Here is a 19455-nt window from a genome sequence, read left to right as displayed (position 1 = left end):
TAGTCACATGTGGCTATTGACTCTTGTATCAGACAGTGCAAATGTAGAACATTTCTATCACTATAGAGAGCTCTATTTAGACGATGCTATTCTAGTTAAATAAAAATTTTGTTAGCTTATTAAGTGTGGAAAAATTAATTTTGCAGTCAAAAGAATTACCATGGGCAATAGCTATTCACACCCAAGTAAGATGTATGCAAGGATCAACTTAGAAAAAGGTCAAACAGACAAAACTAACTTTGGAACAGCAAAATGACACATTACACAATAAGAATAATATTGCATCAAACAGTGGGGGAAACAAGGAAATAAAAATGTGCTAAGAGAAAAATGTGTGCTAAAGTGATGTAAAGGTATTTAAATTAGATGACTCGGCCAGCAGAGAATATAGAAAAAGAGTTGGAGGAAGGAGTTGTCCCCAGTATTGTTTTGGGCAGAGAATAACCAGCTGGGAAATACTACCAAAAGGGAAAGAGGAAAATAACAGAAAAACAAGAACGCTAGACTAGGAGTATGCCATAGGATGTGTTGGGTGATGGAACAAGTGAAGTAGCTCTGGAGCATGCTAGAACTTTAAAACTTATCACCATAGTCAACTCTGATTACCCAAATTATGTATTTTCCATGAAAAAGAGGTTGCTTTCAAGTAAGCAGGATAGATAATAACAAACCCTTTGGTTAACACATTTTTATGTTCCTTCTTTAAGTTTACTTTTTAATGTAGCCTGTGGCACATCGAAGCATCTTTTAAAAGAAAACACTTAATTCTTCTCCAGTTAAGTTGTGAACCACAAAGAAAGCAAGAGGCCTGAAATTTGTATTCCTCTGAGAGTTGATTCTCTCTCTCTCTCTCTCTCTCTCTCTCTCTCTCTCTCTCTCTCTCTCCTCTTCCTCCTCCTCCCTCCAGTATTTAAAGAAAAGAAGAGTTCGGAGCAGGGGAATAGAAGAGAAAAAAAATGAACAACTTTCTGCCTAATCTGAGTCAAGTTTTTACAGTACTATATATTAGCCTGTTTCAGATGCAGTAAACTTCACATTGGAGGCATAGTCTTTAAGTTAATTATGATATGAGTTTAATACAATATGAACAAAAGTTAATTATTAAATTTGAGAGTGTGTGGCATTGCCACTAATATGGGATTTGAAGAGATTCTGCAGATAGAGAGGCAGTATAGATAGATGAACACTGGCCTGGTAAGGAGAAGACCTAGTTTCAAATCCCAGCTCTGTCATTTATTTGTTGTACAACCTTAATCAAGTTCATTTACATCTTTAGGACTCTGTTTCCTTTCTGTAACAGGAGGAGACAGGATTAGATGGTTTCAAAGGTCTCTTCAAGTTCAAAAGTTTTATGACTTTATGTGGTAGATATAAAACCAGGAAAAAAATTAAAAAATATTTTTTCTCAAAGCATCTTATAATCTTTGTGAGGCTTTGGCTTTGCTCTCTACAAAGGGAAAACTAGGAAAAACTTCACTTATGAAATTTTCTTAACCTTCCCAAGTCCACAACTGATACCAACATTGAATAGCTTTGCTAGTATAATCCTACTAATTATAAGAATGAAAGGTGTTTCCTCAAATCAATAAAAGCTTAATAATACTTATCTAGAAGGCAAAGTCAAACAAATATCAGATCGAAACGTCCTGTAGAGATAACTGATGCAAACGGTTTTCTGATTTTTATTTGGCTTTCTAAGGTTTCTCAATCAAGGAGAAATTATACCTGCCAATTTTAAATTAATATCAATATATCCTTGGCTTAACCAAGGTTTCAACTATATGCAAGCCATACCAAGAACCACAACATGAGCATTTTGCACTTTTCCTAAGTTACATGTAAATCATTCAAAACATGAGGCTGAATTGTGAAGGTGAGGTAGCTCAGCACCTGTATCTCGAGGTTGTGTATTTTCCATCCTAACATGTTCCATCCTAACATAACTAACACTTTGGGCCAAGGGACATATCTCTTTGTGGGAAATGTTCCCTCAAAAGAAAAAAAAAAAAAACTGCTATGCTGGTGATTAAAAAGTGAAGATGACTAAGAAATGGATGGTTTATTTGAGTAATGGAATACTCCTAATAATTTAAAATATGGAGTAGCTAAATAACATAGAATGAAAAAATTATAGAATCAGTAAGGATCTGAAAGGGGTCGCTTCAATTTCTTTTCATTTATTCTTCTTATTTATGATGGATTATTTACTACAAGTTATAGTAATAGTCTAGAATTTGAAGCTTTAGAAGTATACAGTACCCCTAATAATATCTGGGTTTCTCGTAATTAATATTCAGGCTTAAATGAACTGTATATAAATTTAGACAGAATGAGTCAGTTAAATCTTTGGGCATCATAATCTCAGGGTCAGGTGACCATCAAGATTTCAGATTTGTAGGCCTGAGCAAACAAGCTCTGAGGGTAATACTTTTAGTTGGAACTTCTTATCATAAGATAATGCACATGTATTTCTAATTCTCAGCATAAATGAATACACTTTAGTGTAAATGTTTAATCTGCAAATGTAAATTATTACCTTTTTGAAATGAGACATCCAGTTTTCCAAGGTAAGGTGGGAGTTCCTTTAAAAGATATGACTGAAAAAAGTTAGCTCTCAAAAATAAAAGTATTTTAGTGTCTTACATTAAGACATAAAGATTTGCTTCTTGAAAAATACAAAAATGAAACACTACAAATGTTTATATAGAGAACTCATTAGTAGAACATCCCCAACAGCAAACTGATCATATAATTACTTACTTTCATGACCTACAAGAAATCTGTACTGTCTAATATGGACCATTTGTCAATAATAAATACACACAGATCTCAGTAGACAAATGTCAGGAATAGACAATTCAAAGGGGAAAAAAATCATAAAGAAGAATCTTTAAACTCACTAATAAGCAAATGCTAATTAAAATTTAATCTAGCAAATTAGGAAATTCTTGGTATAATTATAATGCCCCTAAATGGTAAGGGTGTGGCAAACTTGGAATTCTTTTAACATCAGATATAAAAAGTCTTTTAAACACTTTAAAAGAGCAAGGTGGCAATAGCAACTTTCAATATATATCAAGAAACTATAATGTTCCTAATCTTTTACCCAATAATTTCCCTGCTGAGAGTTAATATAGGGAAATAATTTTAAATACAGAGAAAACTTGATCTTTACACATACAGATGTTCAGTGCAGTGTTATTTATAATGGTGAAAACTGAGAACTAATTCAAATGCACAACAACAGAGGAATGGTTAAAGACAACTATACATCCACTCAATGGAATAACTTCAGTCATTTGAAATGTTTATAAAAAATAAGTATAGAATCTGAAAAGGCTAAATACTGTGTGATTCCAACTATATGACATTTTGGAAAAAGCAAAACTATGGAGACAGTAAAAAGATTAGTGATTGTCAGGGGGTTGGAGGCAGGAAGGATGAATAGGCAGAGCACAAAGGATTTTTAGGGCAGGGAAACTATGTTGTATGACATTATATTAGTGGATACATGTCATTTTCATGAATGTCATGTCAAAACCCATAGAATGTACAACACCGAGAATAAATCCTAATGTAAGCTATGAATTTTGGGTGATGATGATGTATCAGTGTACGCTCATCAATTGTAACAAATGTACCACTCTGGTGCAGGATGTTGATAGTGGGGGGAGGCTGTACCTATGTGAGGTCAGAAAGTATGTGGGAAATCGCTATATTTTCTGATCAATTTTGTTGTGAATCTATAACTGTTCTAAAAAATAAAAGTCTATTAAAAAAAAGAAAAAGAAAAAATGTATATCATGCCATAATGTTAGAGTGTTTAAAAATACAATATAAATAATATACAATGAGAACATAACTATGTAAAAAACTTTCAGGGTATACATACAGATAGTATCCTGTTAACATAAGTTTTTTTTAGGTGGTAGAATTAGGCATTATTTTTCTTCCATTTATCAGTATTTACTAGAATGAGCATGTAAACTACTAAAATCAGATTTTTAAAGGGTTCTTTCCTATACATGAAGACTAAAACTAATTCATATATTTAATCTGAATCAAATAAATTGTAGAATACGTCAAACAAGTTGAACTCCAGTAGTTTTACATTTGAGGACTTTGGTAATTTTGTTGAAATAGTTATCAAAATAAGTCTCCACAGATGTACGTAATGAATACAAATCCTCACTGTAAGTCAGAATGGTTTTTTAACTTTCCTTTGACATTCATTATTTAAGCATTATCTTTTTTTACTATTATTTATTGACGTGCTATCTGGCACTCACTGTTTTTAAAAATCCTACAGGCCCTAATATCTATTAATGATTAGTTTATCATGCATTTTCACTTACACAGTACTTGAGATCAGAGATGTTTACATTGACTCCAGTTGATCTCTTTAGGTTCTCATCATGTGACACTACAACTTCTTCATCTTTTGTGATATGGCAGTCCAACTCCAACATATCAGTTCCAACTGTAACTGCACTGAAGAAATACAAAGAAGAATAATGACATTCTGAAACATAAGCAAACATTTAGGTTACATACATTAGATGAAAAAGTTCAGAGTTACAAATCAAAATAGAAAATCCCATAATACTAAAATTTCTCCTCAAGACTGTTATCTATTATGAATAATTGATATAAAAATATTCTAACTGAACTTAGAATAAGAGACTCATGTTGCCTGCTTTCCATAACTAGCAATCCTTAATTCTGGCAACCCAGTATAAAGGAAAGAACACTGGACCAGAAGTTGAGATTTGGGCACCAGTTCCTGCTTTGCTATGAACTTGCTGGGTAACTTTGGGTGAGTAACTGCCCCTCTCTGGGCCCACGTTTCCACATCTATAAAATGAAAGCATAAAGAACAAGAAAAGGATGCCCACTTTTGCCACTTAAATTCTGCATAGGATTATAAGCTCTAGAAGGGCAAATGAGTATGAAAAAAAAAAAAGCATCCAAACTGGAAAAGAAGAAGTAAAATTATCTCTATTTGCAGATGACATAATCTTATATGTAGAAATAAAGGTTCCATATACACCACTGTCAGAACTAATAAACATACTCAGTAAAGTTCTGGAATACAAAACAAACATATAAAAATCAGTTTTATTTCTATACACTAATAATGGAAATCTGAAAAGGAAATCATGAAATAATTCCATTTACAGTTGGGCAAGTTCTTTATGCTTGTTTCCTTATTTGCAAAACAGTGATGATAATATTAGTTCTCTTCACCTCCTCCCCACCTTGCACCTACACTCCAAGCAGTAGCATGCTCTCTAAATACTTCCTCTGTCTGAAATGTCTTTCACAGAAAAACAATACAATTGTTTTCTCACTTCACAAATGAGAATTTCCAAGTGGCGAATAAACGTATGAACAGAAGTTCAACATCAAAATTCAACAGGGAGGACTTCGTTGGTGGTGCAGTGGTTAAGAATCCGCCTGCCAATGCAGTGGACATGGGTTCGAGCCCTGGTCCAGGAAGATCCCACATGCCTCAGAGCAACTAAGCCCGTGCACCACAACTACTGAGCCTGCGCTCTAGAGCCTGTGAGCCACAACTACTGAAGCCTGGACACCCTAGAGCCCGTGCTCCGCAACAGGAGAAGCCACCGCAATGAGAAGCCCGCGCACTGCAACGAAGAGTAGCCCCCACTCATTCCAACTAGAGAAAGCCCGCGTGCAGCAACGAAGACACAACGCAGCCAAAAAAAAAAAAAAAAAAAAAAAAAATTCAACAGGGAAATGGATATTAAAACTACAATGAGACAGCACTATACACCATCAGAATGCCTAAAATTAAAAGGACTGACAGTAAGTTAGCAAGACAGTGGAGCAAATGGAACTCTCATACATTGCTGGTGAGAGTGTAAGTTGGTACAATCCTTTGAAAAGTATAAATATCCACCTACCCTATGACACAGCAATTCAACTTCTGCTAAGTATATACCTGAGAGAGATGAATGCATTTGACCATTAAAAAACATGTACAAGATTATTTCACACATCATGGATGAATCTTACAGATATAAACTGAAAGAAAGAAAAGCCAGAGACAAAAGTGTAAATACGGTATGATGATATTTATGTTATCAGGAACAGACAAAATCAATCTATTGTAATAGAAACTAAAATAATGGTTATCTAGGGGAAAGCAGTACAGGCTGGGAAAGGTCACAAGGGTGCCTTCAGGGGTGCTAGAGATGTTCTATATTTTTATCTGGGTGGTGGTCACAAAGGTGTATACATATATTAAAATTCTTTGGGCTGTGCACTTAAGATTTGTGCATATTACTGAATGTATATTATACATACTACAACAGCAATTTTTTAAAAAGTCTTTCTTCTTCCCCTTATCTGCTAACTCTTATTCATCTTTCAGGTGTAAGCTTTAAAACTACCACTTCAGGATACCTTCCCTAATCCCCCGACCCCAGTCTGGATTTTGTAGCCTATCTACCAGTTATTTGCCAAATTGCCAGGACTTCCTGTAGCACCTGTGTTTACTGTGTCAGAGTACTTACCACACTGTTTTGAATACGTCTATTTATCTTCCCCTACTTGCCCAGTTAGACAGGTGCTCTTTGAAGAAAGGGTTTGTGGACTATGGCTTGTTTACTATTGTAAACAAGTGCCTATGCATGGGGCTGGGCAAAACAGGTACTCCATAAGTATTTTTTTTTTTACTTTTTAAAATATTTTTTGAATTATTATTTTTGGCTGCATCAGGTCTTCGCTGAGGCATGTGGGATCTTTTTTTTTTTTGCAGCACGCGGGCTCTTCATTGCAGCACGTGGGCTTCTCTCTAGTTGTGGCATGCGGGTTTTCTCTCTCTGGTTGTCGTGCATGGGCTCCAGAGCACGTGGGCTCTGTAGTTTGTGGCATGTGGGCTCTCTAGTTGAGGCACGCAGGCTCAGTAGTTGTGGCGTGAGGGCTTACTTGCCCCGCGGCACGTGGGATCTTAGTTCCCTGACCAGGGATCAAACCTGCGTCCCCTGCATTGGAAGGCGGATTTCTTAACCACTGTTCCACCAGGGAAGTCCCATGTATTTGTTAAATATTGAATTAATGAATGAAAAGAGATAGCTCTCTGTATATGTAAAATGCCTACATGGCACTTTGTTTTGTTGTTGTTGTTGTTTTTGTTTTTTGGCTGCGCCGCATGCAGGATCTTAGTTCCCTGACCAGGGATCAAACCCGTGCCCCCTGCAGTGGAAGAGCAGAGTCTTAACCACTGGACTGCCAGGGAAGTCCCTTGTTTGTTTGTTTGTTTTTGTAAGCACTTTATGTATCAATTACCACCAATGACATTTCAAGATGAAAAAAAAAGTAAACATGGGTGCGGCAGGGAGAGAGTTTTAGAAAGAAACTTTTACTTTTTTAAAATTCAGGAATGGAAAGAATAAGAGCTGGAGTGAGCAGAGTGAGAAAGCAGGAATGAGAAAATGTAAAAGTAGATAAATTACAGTTTGTGTAATATATTCCTATACATTCAAATTGTTTCCTATAAGGTGGAAACAATTTGAAATGGAAATGACTTCTTATAAGGTCATGTCTCTACAACTAGATACTAAATTCCTGGAGAGGAAGGTATCTGTCTGTTCCATATTTTCCAACGTTCACGATGTTGGGCATATTGCAGGTATTCACACATTTCTAAATGAGCAGAGGGACTTCCCTGGTGGCCCAGTGGTTAAGAATCCGTCTGCCAATGCAGGGGACACGGGTTCGAGCCCTGGTCCAGGAAGATCCCACATGCCGCGGAGCAACTAAGCCCGTGCACCACAACTACTGAGCCTGTGCTCCAGAGCCCACAAGCCACGACTACTGAAGCCTGTGCACCTAGAGCCCGTGCTCTGCAACAAGAGAAGCCACTGCAATGAGAAGCCCGCACACCACAATGGAGAGTAGCCCCCACTCGCCGCAACTAGAGAAAGCCCGCATGCAGCAAAGAAGACCCAATGCAGCCAAAAATAAATAAATAAATAAAAAATAAATGAGCAGAATGAAGCCATATTTTGGTTATCAATGTCTATGAACATTTTAAATTTTAATTAACTATCATCCAGCTAGCACCTAAATGTTCATCAATGATAATCCATAGCCATAGTAAGTACCATACTTCAAAGAATCAAGTATTCACTTTATTCAATGAAGTTGTTATTCCAACAATGGAATGTCACTGTTGAATCTAAATGAAAAAAAAAGTAGGTATGGTATGATCCCATTGATAAAGTGTGTGTGTGTGTGTGTGTGTGTGTGTGTGTGTGTGTGTATATGGGCCTGACAAAATTTATCTTTGAAGCCAACCACTTCGGAATTTTCTCATACTTGGTCTCTTCTGATGATCCAAGCCCATCAGAATCCCACTCCAAAAGACCCAATGGCCACTTGCTGCCTTGTACCAAAGTCTCATACTGCTCCCCTACTTCTCCTTAAATAATCTTCCCTTTCAGTGTTCTGATTATCACCAGTTGTTAGAGGAAAACAAACAAACTTGGCTCCTTAATGTAATTCTTACTAAGATGTAAATAATTGTTAACTGTACATGTCCTCTTCTAAAGGACATCCACCTTTAAAAGAGATTATTTGTTTGCCAATTGTGTGTTTGCTAGAACCACAAATGTGTAAAAATAAAATCCAAAAATAGGCAAATAAGGACTTCCCTGGTGGCCCAGTGGGTAAGACTCCATGCTCCCAGTGCAAGGGGCCTGGGTTCGATCCCTGGTCAGGGAACTAGATCCCACGTGCATGCCGCAACTAAGACCCAGCACAGCCAAAATAAATAATAAATAAATAAATATAAAATGTTAAAAAAAAACACAAATAGGCAAATAAAAACAGGTTTTAGGTTGATAGAATTATTTTTCTGTATTTTAAAATTTCCTTGTATATTGTTAAACTGTGTTTAGTTTTTTTAAAAAAAGAATAAAAAATGTAGACACTGTAAGCGACATATAGAGCCAGCAAACAGTTTTAAAATAAAATTCTAAGATTCTTTATATAGCTAAAAAAAAAAAAAAAAATTTGTACTGTTGGTACTGCTGATTTTTGGTCACATACATGTCTTTCTTTTATTTTTGTTTTGGTTTTGTATGAGTGTGTAAAGGAGGGTAAGAGCAGGGGTTATCTATATTTTCCTGTATTTAAAAAAAATTATACATATTACCTAAAATCTTTCTAAGTATGAAGTTTGCCTTTGGCTGAAATGTTGGATATTTTTAGAAATGTTTAGGAATTATAAAAAAAAATTTCTATTTATTGTATGTTTATCTCTTATTAACAAGCTAATAAGTAAAAATTTAGAACAATAGTAAGTGTATCTAGGACAATTTGTAAATTATTCTAATAAAATTATCTCAAATTTGATACACAAATAGCTAGAACAGAGCAAGAAAACTTTTTTTTTTTTATCACTTCGGCCTTCAAATTTTTCCATAAATAACAATATGCATCTACTTCAATTGAAACACCAAACATTGTATAGTTGCATTTCTGATAAGCTGATGATAAACACAGAAAAAAGCTAGGGAAGCCAAGGCTTCAACATTTCCGGAAAAAGAAATAAAAACTCTAGCTCTAAAAGAAGAAGTGAAATTACTTCAAACTTCACAAAAACAATGCATCATAACTTAAAACAGACTCTATGTTAAAGAATTTATTTGAATCTCATTTATTCCTCAAAACACTGAGGTTGTATTATTCCCATTTCAGAGATGAGATAATTAGTATTGTATTAATCAGACATTCTAAAGAATTTTATCATGAGAATCAGGCCACTGATTAATTACTCTGACTGTCTGCCAACTTATACTTGCAGCTATTGCTAATACAATTTGTTTCTTTCTCTAAGCATTCATGGTAATACCACAGGGATCAAATTGTCCTATGGGTATTTACAAAGGCAGCCTGGTTTAATAACCTAGTTTTATTAGCTCTTAAGAACCAGATTTTACATACTCAGGGGCTTAGTGACTCTGTGTGTGTGTGTGTGTGTGTGTGTGTGTGTGTGTGTGTGTATCTTTGTAGTACAATTCCTTAGTCTTTGGTTCCATGTTTATTATGAAAGGGGTTCTGTCTCTGTCTTCTGTTAAAATTCTGCTTTTTTTTTTTATTGGAGTTTAGTTTCTTCACAATATTGTGTTAGTTTATACTGTACAGCAAAGTGAATCAGCTATACGTATACATATGTCCCCTCTTTTTTGGATTTGCTTCTCATTTAGGTCACCACAGAGCATTGAGTAGAGTTCCCTGTGCTATAGAGTAGGTTCTCATTAGTTATCTATTTTATACATAGTATCAATAGTGTATATATGTCAACCCCAATCTTCCAATTTATCCTACCCCCCAATATTCTGCTTTGTTCTTGAGTGCCCCATTCCATATATCATTCAGTAAGCAACTAGTGAGAACTTATTAGCACCAGAGCTAAATGTTAGGGATTGAGAAATCAATAAGGAAAGATTCTGGCTCCCAAGGAATCCCAGAAGAGCCACATTCATAACTTAAGGTGTCTGTGAAATTATTTTATAAAGCATATTAAAGAACTTTTATAAATTGTGAGATGTAACTATTTCTCTGTGTCAGTACTAATTACTTCTTTAGCCCTACTATAATGTAATGAACATATAATGAATTAATTTTCCATGCAGTCTTAAGGTCCTTTCAGTTTTCTAGATGTATCTTGTCCACACACCATCACATCTTAACCTCAAACATTTCACATTTTTAAAATAGCTTCTTCCTCTCCACCAAATGATAGCTCTTCTAATCCTGGTATCTTTTCAATTATCTGGTTAATCTTAAGTAGGCTTCCCACACCAACTATTTATACTTTCTCTGATATCATCTTCGCCTCCATGTCATAATATACATGCTTTGTGAAGTATATGTCTAACCGTATATATAAATAAGATCTAAGTTTTAGCTGCTCATTGTATTTTTTACTATCTCTCCTTCAACTATATATCCTTTCAAGCATATACCATACTTAAGCACAGTGTCTGTCTTTTGCCAATTATGTATTATAACTCTTTATCTTTTTAGTATACAGTACCTTAAAAATAGTATGCTTAAACAATTTTTTTCTTGTTTTTCATGAAGTAGGCATATTAAAAAAAAAAAAAACTTTCTAAGTGTCCTAGCAGTTAACTAGAATATTTATAAATGAAAACAAAGTACAATTTAAAAAACTACTTATTGAAAGTAAGAGCACTGAGGCATAAGACAAAACAAAACAAAAAACAAAATCATCACCACCACCAACAACAACAAAAAAATTTAAGTTTAAAATTAAAGCCTATTTGATTTAGGTTTTCTATAAATTTCAAAGTCAATTAGCAAACGGCCTTACAAAAAAATATATCTAATAAACACTAATAATAACATACGGAAGAGTTGCTTTCTTCTTTTAAAGTACCAGAAAAACCTCCAAAAAACTAAAGTTATAGAAAGCTACCACATGATAGAGAAGGCTGTGGTACTCTTCAATAGTTACTGCTTGAACAAAACAATATAAAAACAAACTGCTTGAAGACAGGAAATGAAATTTTATATCTAGCAAGTAAAAACCATCTAAATTATTCTTTGAATATCAAAAAATTTTTCAGAGGATCAAAGTCTTCAAAGATAAAAAACATTTAGGTTACCATCCTTAGAAATAACGTATTATACAAATGTACCATCCTTAGAAATAGTTTAATTTCATAAATAAGGGTGTTTGGTAAAGATTTAGCAAAAAAAAAAATATGGAGAAAAACTTACAAAATAATATACTTTTACATAAAGGAATGCTAAAAACCACTCAAAGTTATGAGCAGTTTTTCCCCAAGTAATATATATTACTACATCACAGGCAACAAATATTGGATAAATGATAGTGAATGAGGGTGTGCATGGGTATGCATATGTGTGTGTATATCACAGTGAAAATTGTTCACATAAAATTAAATATATTTTGCTATATATTTTATATATATATATATAAATATATATATATACTATATATATATAGTGTATATATATATATTGTGTATATATATATATAGTATGTATATATATATACAACATATATATATGTATATATATATACAAATATAAATATATTTGCTATATAATTTATAAAATTAAATATATATTTGCTATATATTTGCTATATTTTGCTACATAATCTCAGTAGAGACGATAACAAAGTAATTTAAATTAAATTATTCTGTTTCACAGTCAGTGACAGGAGGAAAGATTTTGCATTTTAGAGCTGTAAGAGACTTGAGATTACAGTCAAAAGGCATCATATTATAGAACAAAAAGAATAAGCAATGACAAATATAGGAGGATAGGATTTAGACGAAACTAGACTATGGAAAAGCAGTACCTTGGGACCTGATAACAGGAAAAATAATCTCTAAAGTGTCTTTGAATGATGAGAAGCAGAACAAAAACTTAAGCCAAATTATCCTGATTTATTGGCCCCAATTATATACATAAAAATGGCTCAAAAATTACATAAGAAAATATTTTTCTTACTAAATATGGATGGTAATGTTTTTCATGGGAGTTAACTTATCACATTCCCCGTCTTACTTTTCAGGGAACAGAAAACAGTGTTCGCACCATTACCACAGACTGATGATAATCATTCACTCTAAGACAAAGAACAAGGTATCAATCAGCTTTCATTCCTGTGTCTCCTGCTGCTTCTCTGTGAGGTGCTCTAAAAGACATCTATATGAAATATGAATAATTTAAAAATTGAAAAAAAAAATTTACCTTATTTAAAAAAATAAGATCAACACTCATAAGGCTTCAAAGGAGAAAGACCAGATGACAGCTTGACCTGATCTGTGGAAGAATTACTGAGTAGACACATAATCCTACTCATAAATAACAGCCAATGTAACAGTGTTTTCATTTTCTCCTTTTCTCTTTCTCTCTGAGGCTAATTAGCATTACACACAGTATGTGCCTTGTTACAAATGTCTTCTTTCAGCTTTGGAACTATAGTATCTTTTGATTACCCAAAACTCTGATCTAGTTTTTCAGTTATGCAGAAGCCAAACACTGTTTGTAACACTTCAGACTAACTAAAAAAAAAAAAAAAAAAAAGCCATTTTAATAAAATAGAAACAACTATCACAAATGGATGCTACATGTGTACTATCCTCACTTGGTGAATCATCATCACTTTAAAGATAAACTATAAAAGAAAAGAATACCTTTTTATATACTTACTGCTGAAAGGCTGCCATTGTATTCTCCAAATTTTCTCCAGCACCTGTGAAAACATTAAATTGAAGCTAATTTGAACATTTTATTTTTCCAGAAATTCACCTAAAAAAGATACATCAAATGAATCATGATGTTTATATATTATGTAGACATTACAAGTGTTTTAAAGAATGTAGTGGTATTTTGAATTGTTTTTAGCTGCACCAAGAAGAATCAAAGATCAAAACACAGCCATAGAAACGCAGGAGGGTTACAAGAACCTAAACATGATTTTTAAGCTATAATAGAAAAGACAGAGGAGGACTTGCACATATACACCTCCTCAGAGTTAAAAAGTCTCTCCTCTGGATCCCCACAGTCTCTCATGCATCTTTCTACTAAGGCATTTATCATATTTATAGCATAAAGTGTTTACCCATCTCTTTCCTCCCTTTCCCATTAATTACTTAAAAGAAGTGACTGTTTTAATCATGTTGGATGAGGGTAGTATAGTGTAGTGGTTGAGGGTGGGGCTCTGGAGTTAGGATCTCTGCTCTCAAGTCTGTTTGATACTTGTGTGACCTTGGGAAAATTACCTCACCTTTCTTTTTTTTTTTTTTAAAGGAATTCTTTTATTTTTATTTATTTATTTATTTATTTATTTATTTATTTATTTATTTATTTATTTTTAAATTTATTTTTGGCTGTGTTGGGTCTTCGTTTCTGTGCAAGGGCTTTCTCTAGTTGCGGCAAGCGGGGGTCACTCTTCATCGCGGTGCACGGGCCTCTCACTATCGCGGCCTCTCTTGTTGCGGAGCACAAGCTCCAGACGCGCAGGCTCAGTAGTTGTGGCTCACGGGCCTAGTTGCTCCGCGGCATGTGGGATCTTCCCAGACCAGGGCTCGAACCCGTGTCCCCTGCATTGGCAGGCAGATTCTCAACCACTGTGCCACCAGGGCAGCCCCTACCTCACCTTTCTATGGCTGAGCTTCCCTATCTATAAGAATGAGGAGGGACTTTCCTGGTGGTCCAGTGGCTAAGACTCCATACTCCCAATGCAGGGGGCCTGGGTTCAATCCCTGGTTAGGGAACTAGATCCCACATGCATGCCACAACTAAGAGCTAACATGATGCAACTAAGACCTGGAGCAGCCTAAATAAATATTTTTTAAAAAAACAAAAGAGAAGAAAAACCCAAACGAACTTTTTAGCCAACCCAATAATTAATGGAACGCACAGGAAAAATATTTTGGAAATACTTTTCTAAATACTTGGAAAAACAGACAATTTCTTCTTAACAAAAGAGGCAATTCAAGTTTAAGGTACTGTTCAAATAGTAGAATTAAAATGTCCTACATACAATAACATCTGGACATATTTGCAAGAGTATTAAAGTTTTCTTCTTTTATATTGTTCGATTGTATTTTTATGGCAACCTAATTAATAATCAATAGAAACACAAGGTATGAAGAAATGAATATATTAACCTAATGTTCTAAAAGTTCCATCAGTTTAGCAGAGAGAAAGGGATACCTATGTGAAACAAGCTACTTTGGGGACTTCCCTGGTGGTCCAGTGGGTAAGACTCTGCGCTCCCAATGTAGGGGGCCCAGGTTTGATCCCTGGTCAGGGAACTAGATCCCGTATGCATGCTGCAACTAAGAGTCCGCATGCTGCAACTATGAAGTCCGCATGCCACAACTAAGAAATTTGTATGCTGCAACTAAAGATCCCACGTGCCGCAACTAAGAGCCGGTGGAGCCAAAATAAATAAATATATATACTTTAAAAAGCTACTACTTTGACTTTAGGTTCACTTTAATTACTAGAGTTAATGCACAATAGAAAACAGATGAAGCAAATACGGAGATTAAAGTTTTTTCAAAAGTAAATGCTCTTTTGACATTAAATGACTTTTAAAAGTCCAGTCAGTGCTTGTTTTAGTCAAAAACTAAGGAAATATGTTATAAACAGATCATCAATATTCAAGAACAAAGCACTCTAGAATACTACCAAAAAGAAAAGGGTGCTAAAATGGTTACTTGTAGATTAGGTTAAACTACTGACTGTTGTAACAAAAAGCAAGGAAGTTAACAGGACACAGAAGCCAGTTTGAAGGAGCTCTCACTGGCCAAACCTGAGACAATGTTAGCATCAAAATAATGATAGCAACAAACTTTAAACCATTAAACAAAATAGGATATTCTGAATCCATTTTAATAAATGGACCAAAAGTTTGATAAGGAATGGAGTGTTTATGTGGTTTCAAAGTACTTTTACAAAAATACTAACTACAAAGAGAAAAAGAGTAACTTCACAACGGAAAAGTCTGGCAGACACCATTTTCACCAAGTAATCAAAGTCAACATCATTAGCTCCTTCAAGCTGACTTCTGTGTCCTTTTAATTTCCTTGCTTTTTGGTACAATAAACAATCCGTTTGGGAACTCCCTGGCAGTCCAGTGGTTAAGACTCCGTATTTTCACTGCTGAGGGCATGGAACTAAGATCTTGCAAGCCACGTGCAGTGGGGGGAAAAAAATTCACTTCTCAACTCCTCTGTGAAGCACTTTTTTAAAAAATTACTTCAGATTACAATGATTCTTTTTTTTTTTAAAAAAATATTTATTTATTTATTTATTTATGGCTGTGTTGGGTCTTTGTTTCTGTGCGAGGGCTTTCTCTAGTTGCGGCAAGCGGGGGCCACTCCTCATCGCGGCGCGCGGGCCTCTGACTACCGCGGCCCCCCTTGTTGCAGAGCACAGGCCCCAGACGCGCAGGCTCGGCAGTTGTGGCTCACGGGCCCAGTTGCTCCGCGGCATGTGGGATCCTCCCAGGCCAGGGCCCGAACCCGTGTCCCCTGCATTGGCAGGCGGACTCTCAATCACTGCGCCACCAAGGAAGCCCAACAATGATTCTTATTAGAGTCAAGAGTTAAGGCCTTACACTAGCAGTTCCTAACCATTTTGGTCTCAGGAGTCTTACTGAGTACCTCAAAGAGCTTTTTTTTTTTAAGCAATATTTTTTAAATTAATTAACTAATTTATTTATTTTTGGCTGCGTTGGGTCTTCGTTGCTGCATGCGGGCTTTCTCTAGATGTGGCGAGCAGGGGCTACTCTTCGTTGCGATGTGCGGGCTTCTCATTGCGGTGGCTTCTCCTGTTGTGGAGCACGGGCTCTAGGCGCGTGGGCTTCGGTAGTTGTGGCATGCAGGCTCAGTAGTTGTGGCGCAGGGGCTTAGTTGCTCTGCGGCATGTGGGATCTTCCCAGACCAGGGCTCGAACCCGTGTCCCCAGCGTTGGCAGGAGGATTCTTAACCACTGCGCCACCAGGGAAGTCCCTCAAACAGCTTTTGATTATGTGGGTTATATCCATTAATAATTACATATTAGAAATTGACTTCTAAATTTTAAAACTTTGAAAATAACAATAATAAATCCATTACATGTTAACATAACATTTTATGAAAATAACGATCTGACAAAAATATTTAACGCTAAGAGTGGCATTGTTTTACACTTTTGCAAATCTCTTTAATGTCTGGCTTAATAGAAGGCAGCTAGATTCTTGTATCTGCTTCATACATACATATCAACCTTCACACAGATAGTTGGAAAAGAAAGATTCTTCTTTGATACTGCACCAAAATTCAACAAATGGCAGATTTTTAAAAGTTAGTTGTAACGTGGGATTTGAACTGTATTAATGACCTCTTCATACTCTATTACATGAAAATCGATTAGCCCATCTTGAACTTTGAATGGATCTTTCACCCATGCGTGGTTTTTGGGAAAATACTGATTCACTGAATTATGCTGATCTTCTAAATACTGACACATTTCATTAGACAATATTTTTTAAAAATCACATTTGTTAATACCTGATATCATCAGGAAAATCTTTAAAAATTGGAAAGCTACCAAGCACACAGTGGATGATACAAGTTTTTCAGAAGTCTAATTTTTGCTTGAAAGCTCAAATTTAATCATTGGCATTGCTTTAATAGAAGGCAGCTAGATTATTTTTCTTCTAATGACAGACTCACTTTATTAATTTTCAAGAACATATCTGCTGAATACTCAAGGCTGAATAACCAGTTCGTCAGTCAGTTTTTTAAGTAAAAATGGTGTTCTGTGGAAAACAATAAAGGCTAATTCAGCTCAGAATTCAAGCAATTGCACAAGTGCTTTTCCTCAAGACAATCATCTTCCTACGTTGGTATGCAGCAAAAGTGTTTTTTGTGTACTCCCAATTTTGTCACACAGAATATTAAAAGTTATGTGTACTCAAGGATTGAACTTTAATAAAATTAAAAATTTTTCTAATACATCAAAGATATTCTTAAATGAAACTGCCTTTTTAAAAAAAAAATGTGAGTGCAAGATGGTGAGGAATACAATGGCTACTAGTACATTTGGTACCAGTATTTTCATTTGTGCTAAAGCAACAGCAGTTTTACCGACTACTGCTTTTACACCATCAGTGCAGATGTCAACAAGGTGAAAAAGGTAAGTAATGTCTTATGAAAATAATTTTGACCTTGTAGACCCATGAGAGGTCTTGGGGACTCCCAGGAGTCCACAGACCACACTTTGAAAACCACTGTCTTAAATAATCAATGATCAGGGCTTCCCTGGTGGCACAGTGGTTAACAATCTGCCTGCCAATGCAGGGGACATGGGTTCGAGCCCTGATCCGGGAAGATCCCACATGCCGCGGAGCAACTAAGCCCGTGCACCACAACTACTGAGCCTGCACTCTAGAGCCCGCGTTCCGCAACTACTGAAGCCTGAGTGCCTAGAGCCCGTGCTCCGCAACAAGAGAAGCCACCACAATGAGAAGCCCGTGCACCACAAGGAAGAGTAGCCCCCACTCACCGCAACTAGAGAAAGCCCGCGTGCAGCAACGAAGACCCAACGCAGCCAAAAATAAAATAAATTAATTAAAAAAAAATCAATGATCAGAAAAGTCAGAGGAGTGGTCACCTCTGGGGATGGAGAAGGATAGACTGGGAAGGGAACCAAGGGAATCTTATGGGATTCTAGAAATGTTCTATATCTTGATCTGAGTAAATGGCTACCTGGATGTACACATATATTAAAAAATATATTAAGCTGTACACTTAAGGTTAGTGCTACCACATGTATGCTCTCCCTAAATGTTTGTTTAAAAAGCCTTTATTTCTAAGTCCTGTGTTTTTTATATTCTGGTACACCACCTAAACCCTGAGAAGGCTTTTTGAAGGCAAGTATTGAGAGGAACATCTATCCCCAGCTACCTGTTCCCACCTAGTGAAGGAAAATTCCACTCCAGTCCGCAAGGAATGAAAAGAATGGAAGGAACACTTTTAACCCTTCTTTATTCCCTCATACACTCCTCCCCATGGGAGCAGAAGCGACATAGGAGAAAGAGCTGTCCGTCCATCTGTGACTCAACCCTGCATAGTCCCCTTAATTTGGAGTGGCCCACCCTCAGAAGGAACAAAATTTCTTCTCAGCGCAGCATGCGGGATCTTAGTTCCCTGAGTCCCTTGCAGTGGAAGCACAGAGTCTTAACCACTGGACTGCCAGGGAAGTCCCATACCTCTATCTTTCTGATGCATGCATTTTATTTCTAAGTTGGTTCCAAAGTTGGGATGGGAAAGTAAGCCTTCTCAAATTTCAATAGCAAGGGCTTTGTAATATACAGGTGTTAGAATATTCCACAAAACAGTGTTCAACAAATATTTATTAAGTTTGAAACGATATGATATTTGTTTCAAAATAATACAGGTGAGAAGAATGGGCAGGGATACAGATGAAACAACATTGGGCATGAGTTGATAATTGTTTGTATCTGGGTGATAGAGTCTTACTACTTTTGTATATGATTAAAATGTGCCAAAATAAAAAGTTCAAAAGATACTTATAGTTTGCTCTTTTTGTTTTAAGGGAAAGGAGTTAGGAAAAATATAAAATAGAGATTCAGAAATCTGAAGTAAATTCCCCCACAGTTAATATGATTTTTACTACTAATATTTACATTCAAAGTCTACCTGTTTTTTTTTTCCTTTAATTAATTTATTTATTTTTAATTTTTGGCTGTGTTGGGTCTTCACTTCTGTGCGAGGGCTTTCTCCAGTTGGGGCAAGTGGGGGCCACTCTTCATCGCGGTGCGCGGGCCTCTCACTATCGCGGCCTCTGTTGTTGCAGAGCACAGGCTCCAGACGCGCAGGCTCAGTAGTTGTGGCTCACGGG

At 35.9% G+C, this 19455-nt stretch overlaps 1 protein-coding gene and 1 long non-coding RNA gene across 3 annotated transcripts in view; one reads left to right on the top strand and one right to left on the bottom strand.

Moving 5' to 3' along the window:
• The window catches only part of GDPD1 (glycerophosphodiester phosphodiesterase domain containing 1), a 50792-nt gene that overhangs the window by 18887 nt on the left and 12450 nt on the right, over nt 1-19455 (bottom strand). Inside the window, exons 2-4 of one of the 2 annotated variants that reach the window (XM_082372094.1) lie at nt 13246-13288; nt 4356-4491; nt 2537-2597 (exon numbers count right to left, since the gene is read on the bottom strand). In XM_082372094.1, the coding sequence (XP_082228220.1) occupies nt 2537-2597; nt 4356-4491; nt 13246-13288 (240 nt within the window). The remainder of the gene's footprint in view (nt 1-2536; nt 2598-4355; nt 4492-13245; nt 13289-19455) is intronic. The other variant, XM_082372095.1, reaches the window with a different exon arrangement.
• LOC309618419 overlaps nt 1-19455 on the top strand; it is a 93244-nt gene that overhangs the window by 68345 nt on the left and 5444 nt on the right. The window contains exon 2 of the long non-coding RNA XR_014238459.1: nt 12605-12675. This is a non-coding gene — a long non-coding RNA (uncharacterized lncRNA). The remainder of the gene's footprint in view (nt 1-12604; nt 12676-19455) is intronic.

The sequence above is a fragment of the Balaenoptera borealis genome (assembly GCF_965194805.1).
Source record: "Balaenoptera borealis genome assembly, chromosome: 20".
NCBI classification, from domain to species: domain Eukaryota; kingdom Metazoa; phylum Chordata; class Mammalia; order Artiodactyla; family Balaenopteridae; genus Balaenoptera; species Balaenoptera borealis.
The sequence above is the reverse complement of the archived record's forward strand: the minus strand, read 5'-3'. Positions and strand labels throughout refer to the sequence as shown.